A 19,946-nucleotide genomic window follows, 5' to 3' on the forward strand; every position below is an offset into this window, starting at 1 on the left:
TAATATAAATTTTCACATAACCATAAGAATATAATTCTAGTAGGATTAATATCCTTTTTTTAGTTTTTGAAGGAATTTTATAATAAATAATTATTAAAATTAATTTTTTATTTAAGAGATTCAACGATCCAAGTATAACTTAGTTCAATTTCAAGTTATACCTTAGTCAACTTCATATTAAACCAATAAAAACTTTAATAAGACTATTATGACATAATTCTAAAATAATTAGTATTATTTTTAATAATTTTTAAATTTTAAGGGAGAAGATGTAGAGGGATAAGGCAAAGATGGAGGAGGTGGGAGGAGGCAAAGGAACAGAAGACTAAGAAGACAGAGGTGGGGGAGGAAATAGATGAGGAGGAAGCACACCAAAGGCAGAGGAAGCAAAAGTGGCTAATGAGTAAAAACAAAAGGGGAGAAAGAGCATGTTGGAAGAGGAAAGAATGAAGAGTGGGGGGGGGGAGAGGAAAGAGACATTGATGCTGAGTACAACAAAATAAAGGAAACAATGTCTTAATCTAAATTAGATATCACGAGGATTACTAATAAAATTGGAAGAACAAATCTTAATCGTGTTGACAATGTTAGACAAATATAATAATATATTAGACGTGATTCAACTATTTTGATTAGTTTCGTATTAGAAAGTATAACTAGTTTCGCATTAGAAGGTGGATCTCACACGCCACCATCATTGACTCTTTGGCGAGTATTTGGGAAGAAGAGAAGATTTTTTTCCCTTCTAAACCAAGTTCATCGAGATCGTGGGATTCAGGAATTGCTTGTTCATTGCTGATGCGATCACATGTAAAGTCAAATGTCAGCGACGAGTATCTTTCAAGGAAATTTTGGTGTGGTCAGACAATGACAAATCATAGGACATATTAGAGTTCCCGTGGACGAGTAAATCAAGAACAAAAGAATGGTGGGTGACACATTGTCTCTCAAGGAATTGCTTGTTTCATACTGAAGCTATCATTTCCTATCAATACGCCTCATCAATTAATTACAAGGCACATTGTCATTCGATCCAAATGAGTTCTCCTTCATGATTCTAAGTACCAACTGATGAGGGAAATAATGGCGGCAAGACTGGGGCTGACGTCACCTGTCCCAGATGACGCATCACGCCTCAACACCTGGTTAAACGGATCAGAATGTCGACCGACGCACATTAAACATTCTGCTCAGGCTCGGTCTCGCACGCTACGCCAATGCCAGTGTCAGACGCTACCTGCCCCTGCAAGGGGGCACATCAAGCACAGTAAGCTTCCCTATAAATACCCTCGCATGCTAAAGGGGAGAGGGGAGACAGACAACGCCTAAGGGGCGACTCCAAACACTTCTTCATCTGAAACCCCCTCCACATCGCTAACTTGGCCGTCGGAGGGGTCGGGCCGAGCGCCTCGGCCCGACCTTTGTGCAGGTGCCAGACGGGGTCGACTCTTCCCGGCGCTGCGGCGGAGCTTCCTCCCGACCCGACCCACCGACCCGAACTACCGACCCGGGGCTGCGGCGGAGCTTCCTCCCGACCCGAACCACCGACCCGGGGCTACGGCGAAGCTTCCTCCCGACCCGAACTACCAACCCGGGGCTGCGGCGGAGCTTCCTCCCCACCCGACCTACCGACCCGACCTACCGATACGATCTCCCGACCCGACCTCCCGACCCGAACCACCGTGCTCGGCCGCCGGGAGACCCCGAGAAGCGTCCCCACGGAGATCCCCGCCTTCCGGACCCAAACCAAGTCGGGACGACCCCGAGGCCACGGCTAAAAAAGTTATTTACCATAACATACAAGCAGTAAACTGAATACGTGATAATGCTATTTCCCGGACAGGTTTTCATTTTTCTATGCTGGATCTTTTGATGCCTTAGTAGGTTTATTCACAAGATTCACACACAATCTTCCTAGTTCAATATCGCTAGTCATGTGTTCTTATTTTATCGAAAAATCCCTGAATTTGTTTTACTAAGTTATAAATCCATTCACATATGCTTGCGTTTTTGTCTTTAACTGATGCATTAAACTCCCTATCTTTTATGCACTGTTGCTATCTAACATGCGTATAAAATGCAGACATCTTCAGTATCTGGAGCAATAATAATCTCCAGTTGACACTTGACAGCACAATATTCTACTGTTTCACTCTACCATTCTAATTAAGCATGTCTCTTCGCTTGCTGAACGGTAAGTTGATCGGTAGTTAGTCTGAATTTTCTAATACAGTTCTTTGATACTATATAATATGTTTTCTTTAATTATAGCTATAATGCCTTTTGTAATCCATGGAGAATTGTTTTTGCAGCAAGATTTCCTTTTCTTCGTATGACCTTTTGATACTAGTATCCAGGTTAGATTGAGATCATCCAGTGAGAGGTGCTTTCTCAAGATTCTGTGGAAGTCATCATTTTTCTTTCGAGCATATTCCCAAAATCTAGGCACCATAAATGATGGAAGGAAGTTAGGTGGTGCCTCCTCTTTGAAGGTTAATGTATCTGGCGAATCTTTCCAAGCCCAAAGATGGATCGAGATGACAGTCCTCTTTGACAGTAGATTTCACGGGCTGTTTATCTTGAACAAGAAGAAGCTTTCGTCTTCTGTCCCTTTGACGATTGACATGTGAGGTGGAGTTATGATGGTGCAAGGTACCTACCCCTACCCCTAATGGGACCTTCGTCGGACCATCGCCGTTGGCCCCGGTCATCTGAATCCTGGCGAATGAGTGTAGCAACGAGCACGAGGGTGAGGGCCATGGTCTTCGTGACGGCCAGTCGGAGGAACAAGAAGAGAATCTCGTCACATCCACACCAATAGTGCTTTGATCCGAAAAATAAAAAGAATGCCATTCACATCAACATGTTTGCGCTTTGTAGTGTTAGCAGCTGATGAAGAGCAGGTGAAAAAGTATATGTACAACGCTAATTGCCACCCTTTCGTCCTCCTCTAACTCTTGATTTCTTTGCAAACCACGAGATGTAAAGCTGCTTTCCTTCGTACTATATGATTTGTATGCGTGTCCAGTTTGTTGTGAAGCAATTATAATATAAGACGACCTATTTCTGCTTCGGACGACTGTTTGAAGTGTTGACATGTCCAGTATTTTCCCTTTCACTTGTATCGAAGACATCAATCGATGTTGCGAGAGCAGTCCAAAAGTGCTTCAGGATGCTCTCTCAGCTGAAACATTCTATGAGACGATCTCTTTGAATGTTATCATAGCATGTACTTCGATCACCTGCTACTTCTATCCATCTGAAGTACAAAGTCACACTGTGTTTTCCCTTCCACTCCTTGCCCGGGATCTGCGGGCGCGCACCGTCTCCCTCTCCGCTTAACGCTTCTCAATGCGTGTTGCATGGGGAAGGGGGAGATAGAGGCGTTCCCGAGGAAAGCGACGGGCTGTGCTCGTGGCCGACAGGGCCACGGTGGCTCTGCCCCGCCACTGCCTTGACTCGGAGGTGCACGTGAACTGCTACCACCATCCTCTCGCCCTGCACCAGCTTTTTCCCTCTCAGCCGCCTCTCCTCGTCCCTCCTCCGAGTTGCAGACTTCAATGATTCAAAGGGAGGTTAAGATAATGAATGTTTAAGATTGGTGCATTTTATTGATAGATCTAATGCGAATCTAAATGTAATCCATTTTTCCTTGGATCGAGTTGGAATTCTGTATATTATCCCTCTGTCCTTTTATTAACGCCTAATTAATTTCCTGTATTAGCTTTACGCATCTGAGCTTTTGTTGTCTGCCATCGTAATGATTGACACCATTAGCGCTACCACGTGATGTTGTCCCAACACATGGCACTATGCGATCAAAGTTAGAGGCACGAGAATAGCCCTCTCTATTTGGAAGACTGTCCGATTGATCCTCTCTAGATTGTAGTCTCATGCACAAAACCCGTCCTCTCTTTCTGCGTTTAATTGCACCAAAAATATAGTTGGTGAAATAACAAAGAGGGGTTTTTTGATCTTCCATCTGTAAGTAACAATAAATTCAATCTTCTTGGAAAATTAGTCTTTATAACTATTGCTTGTTAGTGCAACGTCATAATATTTATATATGTTAGACACGAAGATAAGAAGATGTAATAGAAAAGAAAGAAGGTTGTGACTGTCAATATCAAACAAATTGCCTGAAATATTTAATATGAAAGATTCCAAGTTGGTTGAGGCATCACTCGTAGGTCAAATCAGATTAAGTTCAGAGCAGATTTCTTCCTCCAGTAAATGGATAGATTTGAGAGAAAGAACGTTTCCCATTTATCCTTTGGTGCGTGCTATGTTTGAAACCAGCAAATAAAACAACCTAATTTAGACTTCAATAAAACATGAAACATTCCAAACAGAGCTAAGAACCCAAAACCATCGACATGGTGGAAGTCTTGCGCAAGAACTTGTGTGGTATACTCCTTCATTCGAAGCCAAGTCAATCCTCAAGATGTTATGGTCATCGCATCAACCCAAGTGCTGTAGATTATTATTACTCTCTCTCTCTCTGAACCCTGAGTTTAATCCTTCCCTTGAAGTCCCAGTCTACAAACAATATAACACTATTCCACCATTAATATAATCCCTCCGCAAACATAGACATCACCATCACGTTGTGGCATTATATCAGACACCAAAATGTCACCCCCACCTCTCTTTCTTCCCCTTCGGCCCTCACCATCCTGTCCAAATATCATCAACTCCAATGCAGTAGTCACTCCCCAGCTTCCTTTTCTGTCTCTGAAGTCCTTTTGACTCTGTCAAGCTCTCAGCTCTCTTGTAGTTCTCTTTCTACCGCTCCACCTCTCTTCACACCTTTCTTGTAGCCTTTAGGTTCATTTGATGTAGATAGAATCCTCTTCCACAACTTTAAATTCCCTACTCTATTCCTTTTGATTCGCTCATACATATACATATAAAGTATTATACCTATATGAAGAATTTTTTATCCTTTCCACCTTAATCTACTACAGAAAAGCTTCCTGACCTGCACTACTTTGTTCTGCCGCCCGGGCATGGCCGGGTTAGACCTCGGTACAGCCTCCCGCTTCGTGCATCCCCTCCACCTCCATCTTCCCCACCTCAATCCCGACCCCGACGAATCTCCCCCTGCACAAGAGGCTGGCGACGCCTCCTCTGAGGAGCCGAGATCCCAGGGGTTGGAGCTCGCGGCCCCAGCTGGCCCTGGCGACGTCGTCGTGCGCCGCCCCCGCGGTCGACCGCCGGGCTCCAAGAACAGGCCGAAGCCGCCGGTGATCATCACCCGGGAGAGCGCCAACACCCTGCGGGCGCATATCCTGGAGGTCGGCAGTGGGTGCGACGTCTTCGATTGCATCGCGACCTACGCCTGCCGCCGCCAACGCGGCGTGTCCGTCCTCAGCGGAAGCGGCGCCGTCACCAACGTCACCCTCCGTCAGCCCCCCTCCGCGGGGACGCCTATCGTCTCCCTCCATGGACACTACGAGATCCTGTCCCTTTCAGGCTCCTTCCTCCCCCCGCCCGCCCCCCCTGGCGCTACAAGCCTCACCATCTTCCTGGTCGGCGGCCAGGGGCAGGTCATCGGGGGCAGCGTCGTCGGAGAGCTCATCGCCGCCGGACCGGTGATAGTGATCGGCGCCACGTTTACCAAAGTCGCCTACGAGCGGCTGCCGCTCGAAGAGGAGGAGGAGCCACCGCAGCAGCAGCCGCAGCTAGAGATACATCCTCCCATGTCTCAGAGCCCGACCGTTGGTGGAGCAACCACTGCCGGCATCGGCGCCTCCTTTCGAGACCCCTCGTCAGGGTTGCAGTTCTTCAATTTGCCGCTCAGCATGCCGCCCTGGCCAGTGGACGGACACGGCGGCTGGCCCGGGAGTGCCGTCCCGAGCCGACCGCCGTACTGATCCGCCGGTCATGGTACCATTAGATCAACATCTGCCGGAGACTTGTGAGTGGAATCGTTGCTATGTTAGGTAGTGTACGAGGATGTGTGGTCTTCTATTCCCTAAGACCATGTTGTTTGCTGTTCTTCATGGAAACTCTACTCTATCACGGGCTTTAAACTACTGCTAAGCTATCGTTCTCTCCCTCCTCCTTCGATCTCCTAAACTGTAATGTCTCTTCAATAAAACATATGTGCATATCTTTTTTATTGCGATGCCGTCATTTTCTGTTCTTCATCGAAAGTCTACTCTATTTCCACAAATCATGGACTTAAAATACTCTCTTCTCATCTCCTAAATTATAATGCTTCTTCACCAAACGATCATGTTTAAGGTGTTCTATAATATTTTGATCACCGAAAGCCATGTTCTGATAGAGTTTTTGTGTTGTTTTATGTTATTTCTTCCATCCGGTGGATTTCAAATGATTTCACGTGTGCATGTGCTGTTGTTTTCCAGAGGGACTATATAATGTATATATCCTTGCATGGGAAATCTAAACTTCTTGGAACATGACAAAACCTTAGATTCCAAGTCCCATTGACGGCAACAAGAAGTAGATGTTGAGTCTGTAGTGAACCTATGACATCGGTACTCTTCGAACTCGATCTATTCATTTCGTCCGTAGATATGTCGTTGTTCTTTCTTTCTTTCTTATCTGAAGATCAATTAGTCCTTGAACATTTCTTTTTCACGATTAAAATATGTGACATATAAAAATATGAACATTTGGGATAGTTTTCGGACTTATCATTGCAGATTTTGTTATTAAGCAAGAGAAATCAAGAACCACTTTATTGCAAAGCTTGGCACTTACATTAGATCGTCTTAAACTTCCTTTCTTTTTGCACTGTTGCTACTTAAAGTCATGTAGTTGCAGTACATCATATGGCATGATCTCCATTCTATGCTTTCTTTCTTCTTTCTTGGGTTATTATCTTCGCTCCTTTTTCTTTTGTATGTGTTTTGGGGATGAATGCGTGTTGTATAGGTGATATCTTTGCTCTTATTAGGTGTTTTATGATTTGTCACCTAATTGTTGTCTAAAATTCTTATTCATGCTTTTGCCAGAAGCTTAATTTTTTTTCTCTTTTGCTTCAGAGACAATCATTTTTGGATTAATACATAATTAGCTTTCTCTCGAGTGCTTATATATGTGCGTCGAACTCGCTAAATCTGTTTTATTCTGATCACATCTGAGGTATGTTTGATCATGAATGTTCACAAGAAAGTTGATGTGAGTTGTTCTTCCGTCACTGTATCCTCAGTGGATCAACAAAACTGAAACCCATTCAGCAACATTCCCACTCAGTTCATACATCGTATATAAACATACAAATGATTTGTCTCTTTTCCTTGTTTAAAGTTTAGCAATATGACATGACTTAGTTGGACTTTTAGCTTTGGCAGCTTTAAACAAGTCCATTGAAAGATGATAAACATTATGCTGATTGGTTGATGCAAATTCTATGACATGCTTTATAAATTTGTCCCTTTTCTTTCTGCATCTGCCTCAAATGAAGTTTGGTATAAGGTTTTGCATGAATTAGCATGGTAATCTTAATTGCAAGAGTTCAGATGTACCACAGATGGAAGCTATTGAGTTGAAGTATGCATTTTGATGTCTGCTCTTTTTCTTTTCCTCTTCATTTTTGATAGTTCCAAGATCAACATTTCAGACAAAAATAACATAACATTGTGAAAATGATGAAACATTGGCTTGATAACCCTCTTTCTTCAGATATCAAGGCAAGTTACTAGTGGCATGCAACAGGTAGCATGCAAGATGTCACTGAAATCATGCTATGTGTTCATAATGTCAATTTATTGAAACATTAACCTTAAGTGTTGATTCTATCTTGTGATGCTCTATTGGAACCAACATCTCTCTGACGTCCTAAAGATCTTTGATGTGCATCTGCCTGCACATAAATGAATAGCCAACATCTTATTTTCTAATTGACTAATCTCCTGCACAAGAGATTCATATGGTGTCTGTCATGACTGTAGGATGTTTTCAGATTTCTTTAGGTTGTAGATTAAGGCAAACAAGATTGAATTGTTCTTAAGATGATCGCTTGAAAATCATTAAGTTTTGTCATTATTATTATTATCATTATTGTTTACTTTTGTTCAATCTTTTGCCTTATACCTCTGTATGCAAGAGAATTACTTAGGAACAGCACTGTTCACATTAAAATTTATTGACGTTGCAGTTGTCATGGTCATTAAAAAAGGGGGGAAAATATAAGGTTTATTGCTTATTCTCTTTCAATCAGCTAAGCTTGGATTTTAGAGCCAAAATGTCGATATAATTCGATATTTCCCTTACTTTGAGTCTGCAAGATTGTTCATTAGTGTGAGTAAATATACACAGGCAAGAGAAGCTTATGACTTGGCTGATGGCAACCAATTAGTTTTTGCTAATCGATAAAATAGAAATATTGTCACACAATAATATATTAGCATTGTCTATTCATTATTTATGTAAATTTCCATATTCTGAGGATAAATAAGAGCTTTATTTTTGATAGGTCGACTCAACATAACCGTGTGCAGTAATTTTTGTTAGTTTAGTTCCATGTGGTTACGTAAAGGTCGACTCAACATAGCTCAGTCATAGCATTTTATTCCTCCTCATCTTTTTTAGGGTTACCAAAGGTTAAAGTTTTGAAGAATGATAATTAATTTAATTAGTTAAAACTTTGATTATTAGATGACTAAATTAAAATTTAAGAATCAAATCTCATCCTCAGAGTGGTTGCACTCCACATCACAGAAACCTGGACCCATATCTAATGTACATATAGCAAAGCTTGGGGCTTGATTCATTGACCCTGTGGAACAATGTTTCTTTCATCCATTCTATCAATCTCCCTTTTATGTGAGAGTCACATCAATTCAATAAATGTGGAGAAGTAATTTGAAAGATGGTTGACCTAAAATTTTCAATTTACAAAGTTTCAAGTCATATTAATATAATATATAATATGAAAGTTTCACAATGAGATCTCTACTGTATTATACAAAATTAACCATCCATTCGAGCAATGGATAGTTATGCTACATAAACTACACGAGTAAGCAGCTAGCATTGGTCATAAAGCTCGAAAAAACCAATAAAAGGATGGCTATTTACAGAGAATTATCCTCGCAACTCTATTCAAATCCTTATGTGCAGGAAAAAGCTCGTGAATCCATGATTCGTTCATTCAGATCATAGTTGGAAGAAAGCAGAAGAGTTGGTCACAGTTTGGGAACAAAGGGACAGGTTCAGTGGATGTGTGGCATCCAATTACTCTTTCTCTTCTTCTGCACCAGCATCTGCTGCTCCGTATATCACATCAATATAGCTCCCAACCATTTTCATATCAAGACCTGGAAACCGATGAGGGCTACTGGGTCGCAGATCTATTTTGATAAATGGCCATCTCATCGCTTGGGCAGCTTCACATTCTTCAGGTCCATCTCCAATTGCACAGAATCGGACATTCGGGCCACCAAACCGCTCTTTGATCCATGAAAAGCATTGAAGCTTCCCTACTTCCCAGGAGCTGTAAACTATGGAGCAATGTAAATTTTAGCAATTCTTACGGAAACATTCAACTATACACAATTGATTATGCTCCGAGATATAATCATGATTCATGGGATAACATGATCACACATATTAAACAGCGCTAAACATAGTTCTCCCATGCAGTGCAAATCTTATATGTGATTATTCGATTTACTACATCAATATGCATTTAGTAACATAAGGCACATAAATGGATTTTATATTGCCATTCCATGGGAGAACCAAGTTATCCATCTAAGAAAGACCGGAGAAGGGCTAACAAGACCAGAGTTTATGAGTTTGAGCATATGCATACCGTATCCAGAAACCTTGAACAATCTCAATTTTCTGAACTAAGAACAAATAGACCTAGTTTACAAGATGTGTATCTCATGCAGAAAGTATAAAAAAATATGCACACACTTAAATTTTATGGCCTTCAGTATAGCCAATTTAATAACTCAGATTCAGCAATTTCCATATGTCAACCAGTATGCTGTAACCCACATTGATCCGTTCTTTTCCAATTTTTTTCTCCTTAAATTGTTATTATTTTTCCCCCTAAGTTTCTGAACCATGAAACAAAACTTGATACAGTTATCCATATCGAAATAAGCAACAAAAAAAAGGAAAAAAAAAAAGAAAACACTTACCGTTATTAGCCGAGATTACATCATCCAACCGATAAAGCAAACACTTGGCAAGACTGGGAATCAGGGCTCCTGAAGTGACTAAGACATTGATATTTTGACATTTGGTTGTGATAGATCCAGGTTCCATATCTGACGGAAGATCACTAGCTGAAAAGCTAGTTTTACCCATAGTTTGCTCCAACAATGCATGTCCTGCAATGAACAAAAAATTAAAATTTCTTTTACTGTGTAAAAGCTGATAAAGATAAAAGCATCAATATCGTGAAAACTGGTGAGCACAAGACAGCAAAATCTACTGCATTGCGATTGTGGAAGATTCTGATCTTTTTTATTATTAGAAATTGAAGAATCAAGTCGAGATTTAGTGCTTTAATAGTTCACTTTTTTAATGGCCTTAGCTGCAGAAATCTTTTTATAGAAAGTTGCCAGCAACAGGCAGCTACATTAACAAAATTCATAATATGTTCACAAAGAACATAATAATATTGAATATCCAAGTTGATACTCATCATTCTCTGGGAACATAGGTCTTGAAAAGAAAAAACACTCAATACACAAAAGGTTCATAATTTTTAAAATTTTTTCTCCTACAACATTATATAAATTAGTAGTTTTCTACTCGGTCCTGCATTAGGTGGATTGATATTTCAAACATAATGAGATCAAACATAAAAGAGTACTAAACCATGATCAATTGATAGTTGTATGTACATTAAGAAGAACATTGTAGTCAAAATACATACCAGAAGAAAGCCAACCATCTGTATAGTTATCAGTCGACTTGTATAAATCATTCCAAAGCTTAATCATCTCTTGGTCGAGTACCTTATTTAAACCCTGCATTAACCGAGAGTCCACTATCAAATACATTAAGATGTCCTATCCATAAAAACAGGGATAAAACAGTTACATTAATCAAACAAATTAAATTGCATATTTCTGGATATGTAGCAGTAAGCATATCATCGAAGTAAGAATTATGACAAAAGAAAACCCATGTAATTCATGTTGTACTCATTTTCCATAAAAAAAGGACCAAAGTCCAAGATGGGCCAAGCTTGACCGCATATGAGGTCCATAATTCAATAATTCCAATTCAAAGCTTAACCAAATAAGGTATAGTTTGCTTTTGACAAGACACTACCCTAATCAGAGCCAATTGCATCTATTCATGACTAAAAAATCTTTATTTGATGAGAGAATTAGGTGCTAATTAAAAAAAAAGAAGGAAATTTAGAAAGAGTAAACAATATCATAAGTAGTAGCAAAGTCAACCAATAACCACATCATATTTCTGCAAGACAATCACAGACAGATGCCTTACCAAGTTTTGAAAATTTAATATTCCAAAGCTGTATGACAGAACACTTGGGCATAAGATTGGAATAACATACTGACACAGACTTAGCTGGTTTTGCCTAAGTCGTGCGGCACCCTTGCGTGTCCGTCCGCAAAGGTCAGCCTCCCCGAAGACTCCCATTGTCCCTTAGGACCCCCAAAAGAGAGAACGGGTTAGAGAGAACGCCTCAATCGGGATCCACAAGCAAACATGCCCGAAAAACACTTCATAGACAATGCAAATTACAAACAGACTTTACAAGCTCTGAACAGTGGCACAACAAAGGGTAAAATGGTCCATTACAGACCGAAAAGCTCTCGCACGTGTCCACATGACACAACCTTTATTTACAAGCCTAAAGAGGCCACCAACCCAACTAAAATGGGACTTATAAGCCTTCGGCTGCCCCTCTACATGCTGTACAAGGCATGAACATGCCAACAGACACGGACAGATATAAGCATTACATCAAACATCCTGTTTCAAAGTTTGTCCGTGACATTCTCCCCCACTTATCCCTTCGACGTCCTCGTCGAAGCCTTTGTGAACACTGCAACTCTTCGCCCTTGCTGAGTCTTCAATCTTCTGCTCCAGCTGCAATGCGCCTCTTGGCTCCCAGCTGCTCTCCGCTGCTGTTTTTGGGTAGTCGAACCTTTGATCCGCCATGCTGCTTCAACTCGCCAATGACTCTGACTCTGGTGTGGGGTTGGCTGAGTTGTGTTGATCCTCGTTGATTCCTGCGGATCCACCAAATGAAGGAAAAGACCATCCTTACTGCGCCAGTTTCTCAAAATTTCCACATGCTGCTTGAACTGGGTGGATGCTTGTTGGAGCTTTAACGAGCATCGCCTCGCAAACTTCTGAAGTTTTGGGTCCTTCCTCCACAAAATCTGCTCATTGACTCTTCTTTCAGTTAGTTGTCTCATCCAAGTAGGTTCGCATCACTTCCGCTTTCGATTGGCATTTCGTTGGGAAATGAAGCGGACAATCTACTCTCAGCACTGATCACCGTTGGTGAGGATTTGACAACTATTGTCTTCCAATATCTTCGAAGGGTTTTTGAACTTATGCAGAGCTCCTCTGCTGGATAGATAAGAGAACTGGGGTACTCGGTTTCGCCCATTCTCTTAAGAGTTGAGAAGGCAAAGGTTACTTGACTTCGCCCGCCTCCTCGAGGTTGTACTTCATGCATCGAGCTGGTTACTGGCCTTCGCCTGCTCTTTGCTCACACTTCTGAAGCACTTGAAGTGTTTGCACTCCTTGCGTTGAGTTAGTTACTGTGATTCACCTTCTCAAAGCCATTGAACTTCTGGAATGCAGGAAGTTTCCACCCCAACTTGGAGTAATTCTCTGATAGATGAGGTCGCCTCTGGGATTGTACCGTCTTCTCCATCAACCCTGCCGCCTACTCCACTGAGTAGCAAAGGTACAGCACCGCGTACTGCCTGCTTCGTTCCTTGGTCGTGCACTCTTGCATGACCCGAAGTCCTTCACTTACGGCTGTCTTGATGAGAAGCACACTGACACCGGTCTTACGAAGTTCCTCGGCCTCTGCCCTTCAGCCTTGTCCCGGTACTTGGAGATTGCCTCTGCATGCTCCAACTCCTCGACCCCTTTCACGACCAAGCACTCTCCCTCCATGAGAGTAAGGGATCAATGACTTTCACGGAAGTCCCGCCTCTGCGGTACCATGGCGCTGCCATGCCCATGGCCCTACTATCCGTCGCCTCGCATCTGAATCCCTTTTCTTCACGATCAGTAGAGATGTCTCCGTGGCACTCCTCTGAGTCCACCTCCATTCTAACTGATGCTTGATTTTGGGTAGCTAAGTCCCTCTGGACTCGTCGTCGCTTCCTCGCCCCTTTCGACCCCCTGCTTCAACACCTCTGTGTTCTCCAAGCAGTCTGTTTGGTCGATGGAAAGACAGACTGCAACTCCCATGCATGGCCTCTGCCATCGCGTTGTAGGGTTTGCACCAATTCTGTTCTCCTTAGCTTCCTTGGTAGCAACGTTCGCTTACTCGACCTTGTCCTCTGACTTGTCGGGCTCCCTTAAACGAATATGAGCTCTGGAGCAGTCCAACTCTCCAGCTTTGATCATACCTCTGCATGATCAAGTCCCTCCCATGGAACTCATTGGTACTTGCATCCGAACTTTTCCCTTGGTGGAACCCAGCCCCCATATACTGATGACCAAGGTTTTCATCCGATGCAAAATTCGGTGCACGCCCGGAAGACCCGCCTCTGCGGTACCATGGCCTTCACTACTTGAATCCATAGCCCTTCTTGCCGTCGTGTTGTTCACTAAAGCGGAGCTCCCAGTAGCTCCCGATCATACCTCCATATGATCTCATCCCTCACGGGACCAGGTTGTGTGTATCGCATTGCCACGAACTGTTCCACCACGATCCGCTGCACCATGTCGCCTCCCGGTGACATCTCCATTGCATTCTGATCCTTGTGGAATAAACTCGAATTGTGAACCCTCCATGTGTGGCCTCTGCCAATACATCGCAGGGTCTCCTCCACCTTCGATTTTGTTCGCTCCTTTGGCAATCGACCTTCATCCACCCACTCTTGGGTCACACCTAGATGAAGCACCGCTCTAGGACAGTCCATCGCCTAGTAGCTCCCGAAGTCCACCGACTTCACTGTAATTTGTGCACCATTGCCTGGATCCTGGGCCTCTGCCCCTACCAGCACAATCTCCGCTGCGCACCGCTTCCTTCATAGCAACTCGAATGGCAACACTGTGGCATATTCTTCAAGAGTACCCGCCTCTGCGTCCTCTTGCCCCGTGCTAAGGCCTTCTGAACCCAACTTCGCCTCCGCAAATTGAGTCGCCTTAGTTCCTCCATCAAATGCTTCTCCGAGATAAGGTGCATGTGCCCCGAAGCTCCCTTCGTCTTTGGCACCATGCAAGATGAGTCCACTCCGTCAGAATGAAGGACCCATGGAACAACATGATCCTGCTCTTGCCTCTGCAAGAGCTCATGTCCTTGACCTCTGTCTAAGAAAAGCACTGTGCCTCTGCTCCATGTTCCAACTTCTCTGCTGGCTCCCTTCATGCGGCTTGGGTACTTCACCAAGTTACACCCAAGTTGCTCCGCTCCTCGTTTTTGCATTGAGTCGATGGTGGCCCTCGTGCCCACCATTCCACGGGTCAGCCCTCCCTTGAGTCCGATCTCCACATCGACTCCAAGTGTGCCTTCATTTAAGTTGCTTTAGGTCGCTCCCCCACTTGATCTCGCAATGCATCCACCAACGCATTCTCTCGAGCGAGATCATGCGACGACTCCTCGCCGCTTGCTCAGTCCATCGAGCTTCGTGGAGTTGTTGTTTGTTGAGGTACTCCTCAACTTGTGAGGTCCGTCTCACATGATTCTCCCTCTGGAGAGCCGGGACTTATCCCTCCTGGATAACTGTCCCATTGGAGCAACATCTCTCTTCGTTTCGGAAACCACCATCCCCTTGGACTACTCCGATCTGCTGAACAAACTGTGCATTGTTCTGCCTCCTGCAAACACACTTGCTAGATTGCGACTCCCCGTCAATACAGCCCCCGCTGCACCCCTCAAGGCCTAGCAACATGCTGAACTCATTGCACACTTCAGCCTCCTACGGACGTATCCTTCACATGCCGAAGAGAAAGTTTCAATGCTCCATGGCGCCGAGTCTCGGTCGCCTTGGGATGGCCACGAACATTCCATCGTCCGCATACAAGCCCATGCATGAGTACCAAATTCTTCGAGTTAGCAATTCCCCTCACCTCTGTGAGCTTGGCATAACTCTTTTGGTCGTTGAGCAACTCATTCCACCTTGGATGGTCTCATTCTTGCCAAGCGTCTCGCTTGCCTAGAGCACCATCAAGTATAGTTGTCAACGTTGAGTCGTAGCTCAAACTCAGCCATCCCAACCTTTGTGCGCTCCAAATTCTTCCAAGCTTGCCTGTTCTCGTGGTGCCTCTCGCGCGAAGGGTTGGCCATTCCTCTGAATACCAATCTCAGATGCCCGCTCCTCTGAGCGACTCCTTTTCCCTACATCTCCATGCCCGTTTTCCCTCAAATGGTCGCGCGTGTGCTGACTGCCCTCAACGCAGCCCCGCTAGGTCCCCCACGTTTGCATGTCAAGTGTTTCTATGAGTGCTTGTCCCGCTCTGATACCATATGACACGGACTTAGCTGGTTTTGCCTAAGTCGTGCGGCACCCTTGCGTGTCCGTCCGCAAAGGTCAGCCTCCCCGAAGACTCCCATTGTCCCTTAGGACCCCCAAAAGAGAGAACGGGTTAGAGAGAACGCCTCAATCGGGATCCACAAGCAAACATGTCCGAAAAACACTTCATAGACAATGCAAATTACAAACAGACTTTACAAGCTCTGAACAGTGGCACAACAAAGGGTAAAATGGTCCATTACAGACCGAAAAGCTCTCGCACGTGTCCACATGACACAACCTTTATTTACAAGCCTAAAGAGGCCACCAACCCAACTAAAATGGGACTTATAAGCCTTCGGCTGCCCCTCTACATGCTGTACAAGGCATGAACATGCCAACAGACACGGACAGATATAAGCATTACATCAAACATCCTGTTTCAAAGTTTGTCCGTGACAATACGGTGAATACAGTTGGATTGCAAAGACATCACAGTATTAAAACTCTGTTCATGCTCTTTAGCATTTTACAAGCAATAGAAAGTCCTTACATGATATCAAAAGCTTTTGCGGGCCAAAAATTCTGTGAAGAAGAGTCAGATAGAACACTGCTTCAAAGATATTCAGAAAAGAGAAGAGGCGACAACCCGTAGACAAGACAGTTCAACTAAGAAGTTGAATCAATCAGTCTAAGGTGGAACAACTTTAGCAAACTACAAGAAATGTTCAAAGTAAAAGAGGAAAAATCAGGCATAATTAAGTGTTATGAAAGTATTTCCTCAAAAGATGGGCCTAATAAGTACTGTAAGAGCATTTTGAAGTGCTGCAACTCTTATCCTTATCTTTGTTTTCTCAGAAACTTGTAATGAAAGTTGACATGCAGAGAGGTATTGCAGATGTAATAATCATTTTGACATTTTTATATGAAAAGGACTGAAAAATAAAAACTATCTTCAACACCTGTGAGTACTTCTGTGCAATTAAGCGATGTCGATATGCAAGTTTCTTTTTGTTGGAATCATCATATGGAAAACAAAACCCATCATTGTTGAAATCATAATTCGACAAGTCTTGCCCATCATCATATTCACTCAAAGAATGAAGAAATGGCTCATTGTAGTTTTCAATCTGCAACACATAAGTGAGAAAGAATATGAGTAGTGCCAGGAACATAGAGAGACAAACACTAAACTTCTTATTCATAGATCATATTCTACATAAAAGGTGACGTGTGTGCTGACGTTGGCATGGGCTAGCTGGATAGGAAATCAAAATTTGATTAAGACCAGTGTGCTCACAAAAAAATGGAGGAAAAAAACTATTTTATACACTCGTAATTTCAAATTGAACTCTTATAGCTGCCAATTTTTAACTACTAGATCAGCCCTTAAATGTATGCCATTTCGAGTTTCGTACATCCCATCAAGATGTTGCTTGGCCCTCTAAATCAGTCAGTGCCCCAATAAGTTGATAGGAATGCCGAGGGTCCATGGTGACCGATCAAACAAGGTTCCATCCTAATGAAATCATGGACAGAGACAGCAAGATCTACAGAGTAAAAGCAAACGAGAGAAAAGTAGCAGCTTTAGACAAACTAACCTCTTCGTAGAAGAAATGTTCATCACAAACTTGAAGGATGTGGTTCTCCCAACGCTTCCCAATCTCAACACCGATTCTTGTGTCCTTCAAACCATCAAAGGCCGCTGCATACGTCCCATCCAACAAGGACTTAAACAGTATAAGCGTCTCGTCCATGTCCCATACGTAGACGGTCATGGGCTTGGCAACCTCCTTAGGAACTTTTATATCCATCATCTCACCCATTACACTAACTAGTGGTGGTGTTCAGTTCTAGGACATGTAGGAGCACCATTCAACAACAGCAGAAGAAATATGGCATAACGAAACCAAAGAAGTATCCTGAGATCAAAAGCAAAGGAATTAGAAGAAACAAATGTAGGTGGTGTCTGAAGCATAGATATGCCTATATTGTTTTCTTATTTGCTCTAAACATAGAGAGCATTCAAGTCATACTGGGGACACTTAAGACTCAGCTACCTTTTATGAGGAGCAACTGCTTAAATCAGATTCACAACAACAACAACAAAAGTCTTCGTAAGTTCCAACTGTCGGCTACATGAATCTTTTACCCAGATTTCATTTTCCTAATATATGTACACAAATAGCCATATTGATGAATTTTCTAACAAAAACCAAATTTTTGATGGAAAATCCCTCTTTCGTCTGAAATATAAAAAGATCGGCAAAAGTTATTTATATGATTTATACCTCATTCAATTTCTCTATTTATTCAAAATTCAATTGTACGTAATCAATACTACATGATATAATTCAATCAATTCATTCTGGCGAACTTTTAACACAACTCAAGAATCCCTCTCGATGTCACTAAAGAACGCTGATCTACCTTTTTTTTCTAACAGAATTAAGAGCATATACGTATATTATGTTTAAGACAAGAATAAACAACGAAAGAACAATCTTGGATACAGTAATTAACAGTGAAAGCAAACGACATCCTCAAAAAACTGTTCGTAATCCCCCAAACAGAAAAAGAGAAAAGGGTAATATTCCGATCGCTCGATTCCAAACTTGGGTACAAAGACTAGATCGAAAACATTTGTATCCTGCGGTCAAAGAAAGGAGTAAATCTGGAGGACTAGAATCGCACCTTTCCCTCCAGATCTGCCTGCGGATTGGATTCGCCTATCGATTGATTCCGACGGGGAAGGGGGATTTATATTGTTTCTTATGGGTGGTGGTGGAGATCCGCTGCGTTGGCTCAAACATTGTTCACCACGCGTGGCGCGCTCCCAAGGAAGGGGAGCGGGCCCCGCGTATCGGAAGCTGCCAGAACATATCCGAGTCCGAACCGACGTCTGTGATGGAGAGGCCGCAACGTGGGCTCGACCCCGCTGATCCATCCGATGCTCGCACGAATCATCAAGGAAGCACGGAGTTCAGCGTACCGAACCGTGGGCAACACGCCGCGTGGTGCCGACCGCGGGTCCCGCGATGCGGTCACCTTCCGCAGGAGGCGTGGCGACAGTTAACCAGAGCAGGACCCACTGCGGCGTCGTCCTCCTCCTCCTCCACCGTCCAATCGCGTCACGCCGTCCGATGCTCCTGACCCACCACCGCTGCCGTCGGATCGAAAGGTTGTGTCTCGATGTTTATAATAGCACTGGTGTCAATCATGACGCCTGTAGCAGTTGGCTTCACGTTGGCACACCGAAGCGAACAAAAGAATGGTCTCTCATTTACCTCACGTAAAATTAGTAGTAGAGAGTGTAAGGCCAACTCCTCTATTTTTGGTGGAGTTATTGGAACCAACACCAAGAGCTTACTGAAACCAGTAAGCTGGTATGGTAATTGATGCAATCATACATCTCAGGTGATACAAATGGGAAAATGCAGCTGAATTGAATGAACTTTCTCATTGTACTGCCACAACTATCTTAATTAAAGGCCCTTCTACACCCAAAAAAACTTATACTGATGGTGGAAACGAGACATAGTCTACATGTTTTTATATAGAAGGAATACAAGAGAATAATCCCTGCATTAAAAATAAATTGATCAATAAAAAAAATATAGATATTGAAAATAACATCAACTTCCCTTAATAATAGAGCTACATAGGATATAAATGATGATTACAGATTAACTTACAAAGTAAATGGCTCATTACTACTTAACATGCATGCTGCTCAAGGGCAATTTGGAGCCAAACAAGATCATATCGGTTTCGGATATCCATCAGTAATTTCTTCGACATCGTGATACATTTTATCAGATCTGTATTGGTTAGATCATATCGTTGTTCTTTCTATTCTTGATGTTATTTTGTTAGATTTTGAATTGGAACTGTCTTCATAAAAAATCAAGCAGTATTTAGTCTTACTAAGAACCATAGTTTTACTGGTTTGCTAAACATTGTCATTTTTGTTCTTTAAATATTTATATTCTGTTATATTTACTTTAAAGAAAATTATCATTTAGAGAAAAATGATCAATTAAAACTTTGAACCGATTCTAATTATCTCTTTCATGTAGATATTTAATGTACGAGTTTGTATGCAGAGATGAATATTAGTTAAGTCATTGAGATCTCATAATGACATTCCTTGATATGATATTGTCGAGTATTCTCATGACCCCAAGCATACGCGACATTATCACCAAGTATGATTTGAATGAAGTAGATATCCTTTTAGGCACGACCAATCCCTCACTTGCAAAGGTAACTTGGGACGATAGAGTGTTTTAGATTTTATCTTGCGTGATAAATAAATCATCTTCTAGA

The 19,946-nt window shown here is 42.7% G+C and overlaps 2 protein-coding genes across 2 annotated transcripts; one reads left to right on the plus strand and one right to left on the minus strand.

The window, feature by feature from the left end:
• Positions 1 to 4,677: 4,677 nt before the first annotated feature.
• On the plus strand, positions 4,678 to 6,152 carry LOC135612533 (AT-hook motif nuclear-localized protein 23-like). Its single transcript, XM_065108940.1, has one exon. It carries the CDS (start codon positions 5,010 to 5,012, stop codon positions 5,874 to 5,876), a length of 867 nt encoding a protein of 288 aa, XP_064965012.1. The 5' UTR covers positions 4,678 to 5,009; the 3' UTR covers positions 5,877 to 6,152.
• Positions 6,153 to 8,849: 2,697 nt separating this feature from the next.
• Positions 8,850 to 18,443, minus strand: LOC135597967 (eyes absent homolog). The gene is made up of 6 exons (XM_065091483.1): positions 18,312 to 18,443; positions 17,219 to 17,539; positions 16,580 to 16,747; positions 10,871 to 10,964; positions 10,128 to 10,319; positions 8,850 to 9,476 (listed from the first exon to the last, which is right to left on the minus strand). The coding sequence occupies exons 2-6, from the start codon at positions 17,441 to 17,443 to the stop codon at positions 9,211 to 9,213; spliced, it is 945 nt and encodes a 314-aa protein (XP_064947555.1). The 5' UTR covers positions 17,444 to 17,539; positions 18,312 to 18,443; the 3' UTR covers positions 8,850 to 9,210.
• Between the last annotated feature and the right edge of the window lie 1,503 nt (positions 18,444 to 19,946).

The sequence above is a fragment of the Musa acuminata genome, chromosome BXJ1-2, assembly GCF_036884655.1.
Source record: "Musa acuminata AAA Group cultivar baxijiao chromosome BXJ1-2, Cavendish_Baxijiao_AAA, whole genome shotgun sequence".
In the NCBI taxonomy this organism is placed as follows: Eukaryota; Viridiplantae; Streptophyta; class Magnoliopsida; order Zingiberales; family Musaceae; genus Musa; species Musa acuminata.

Excerpts from the sequence above, each read along its gene's own strand:
- LOC135612533 (XM_065108940.1), top strand. The coding sequence starts at position 5,010 with ATGGCCGGGTTAGACCTCGGTACAGCCTCCCGCTTCGTGCATCCCCTC.
- LOC135597967 (XM_065091483.1), bottom strand. The coding sequence starts at position 17,443 with ATGGGTGAGATGATGGATATAAAAGTTCCTAAGGAGGTTGCCAAGCCC. Across the intron at positions 16,748-17,218 it reads AACATTTCTTCTACGAAGAG|ATTGAAAACTACAATGAGCC; the intron begins GTTAGTTTGTCT and ends TATGTGTTGCAG. Across the intron at positions 10,965-16,579 it reads TTGCACAGAAGTACTCACAG|GGTTTAAATAAGGTACTCGA; the intron begins GTGTTGAAGATA and ends CGGTTAATGCAG.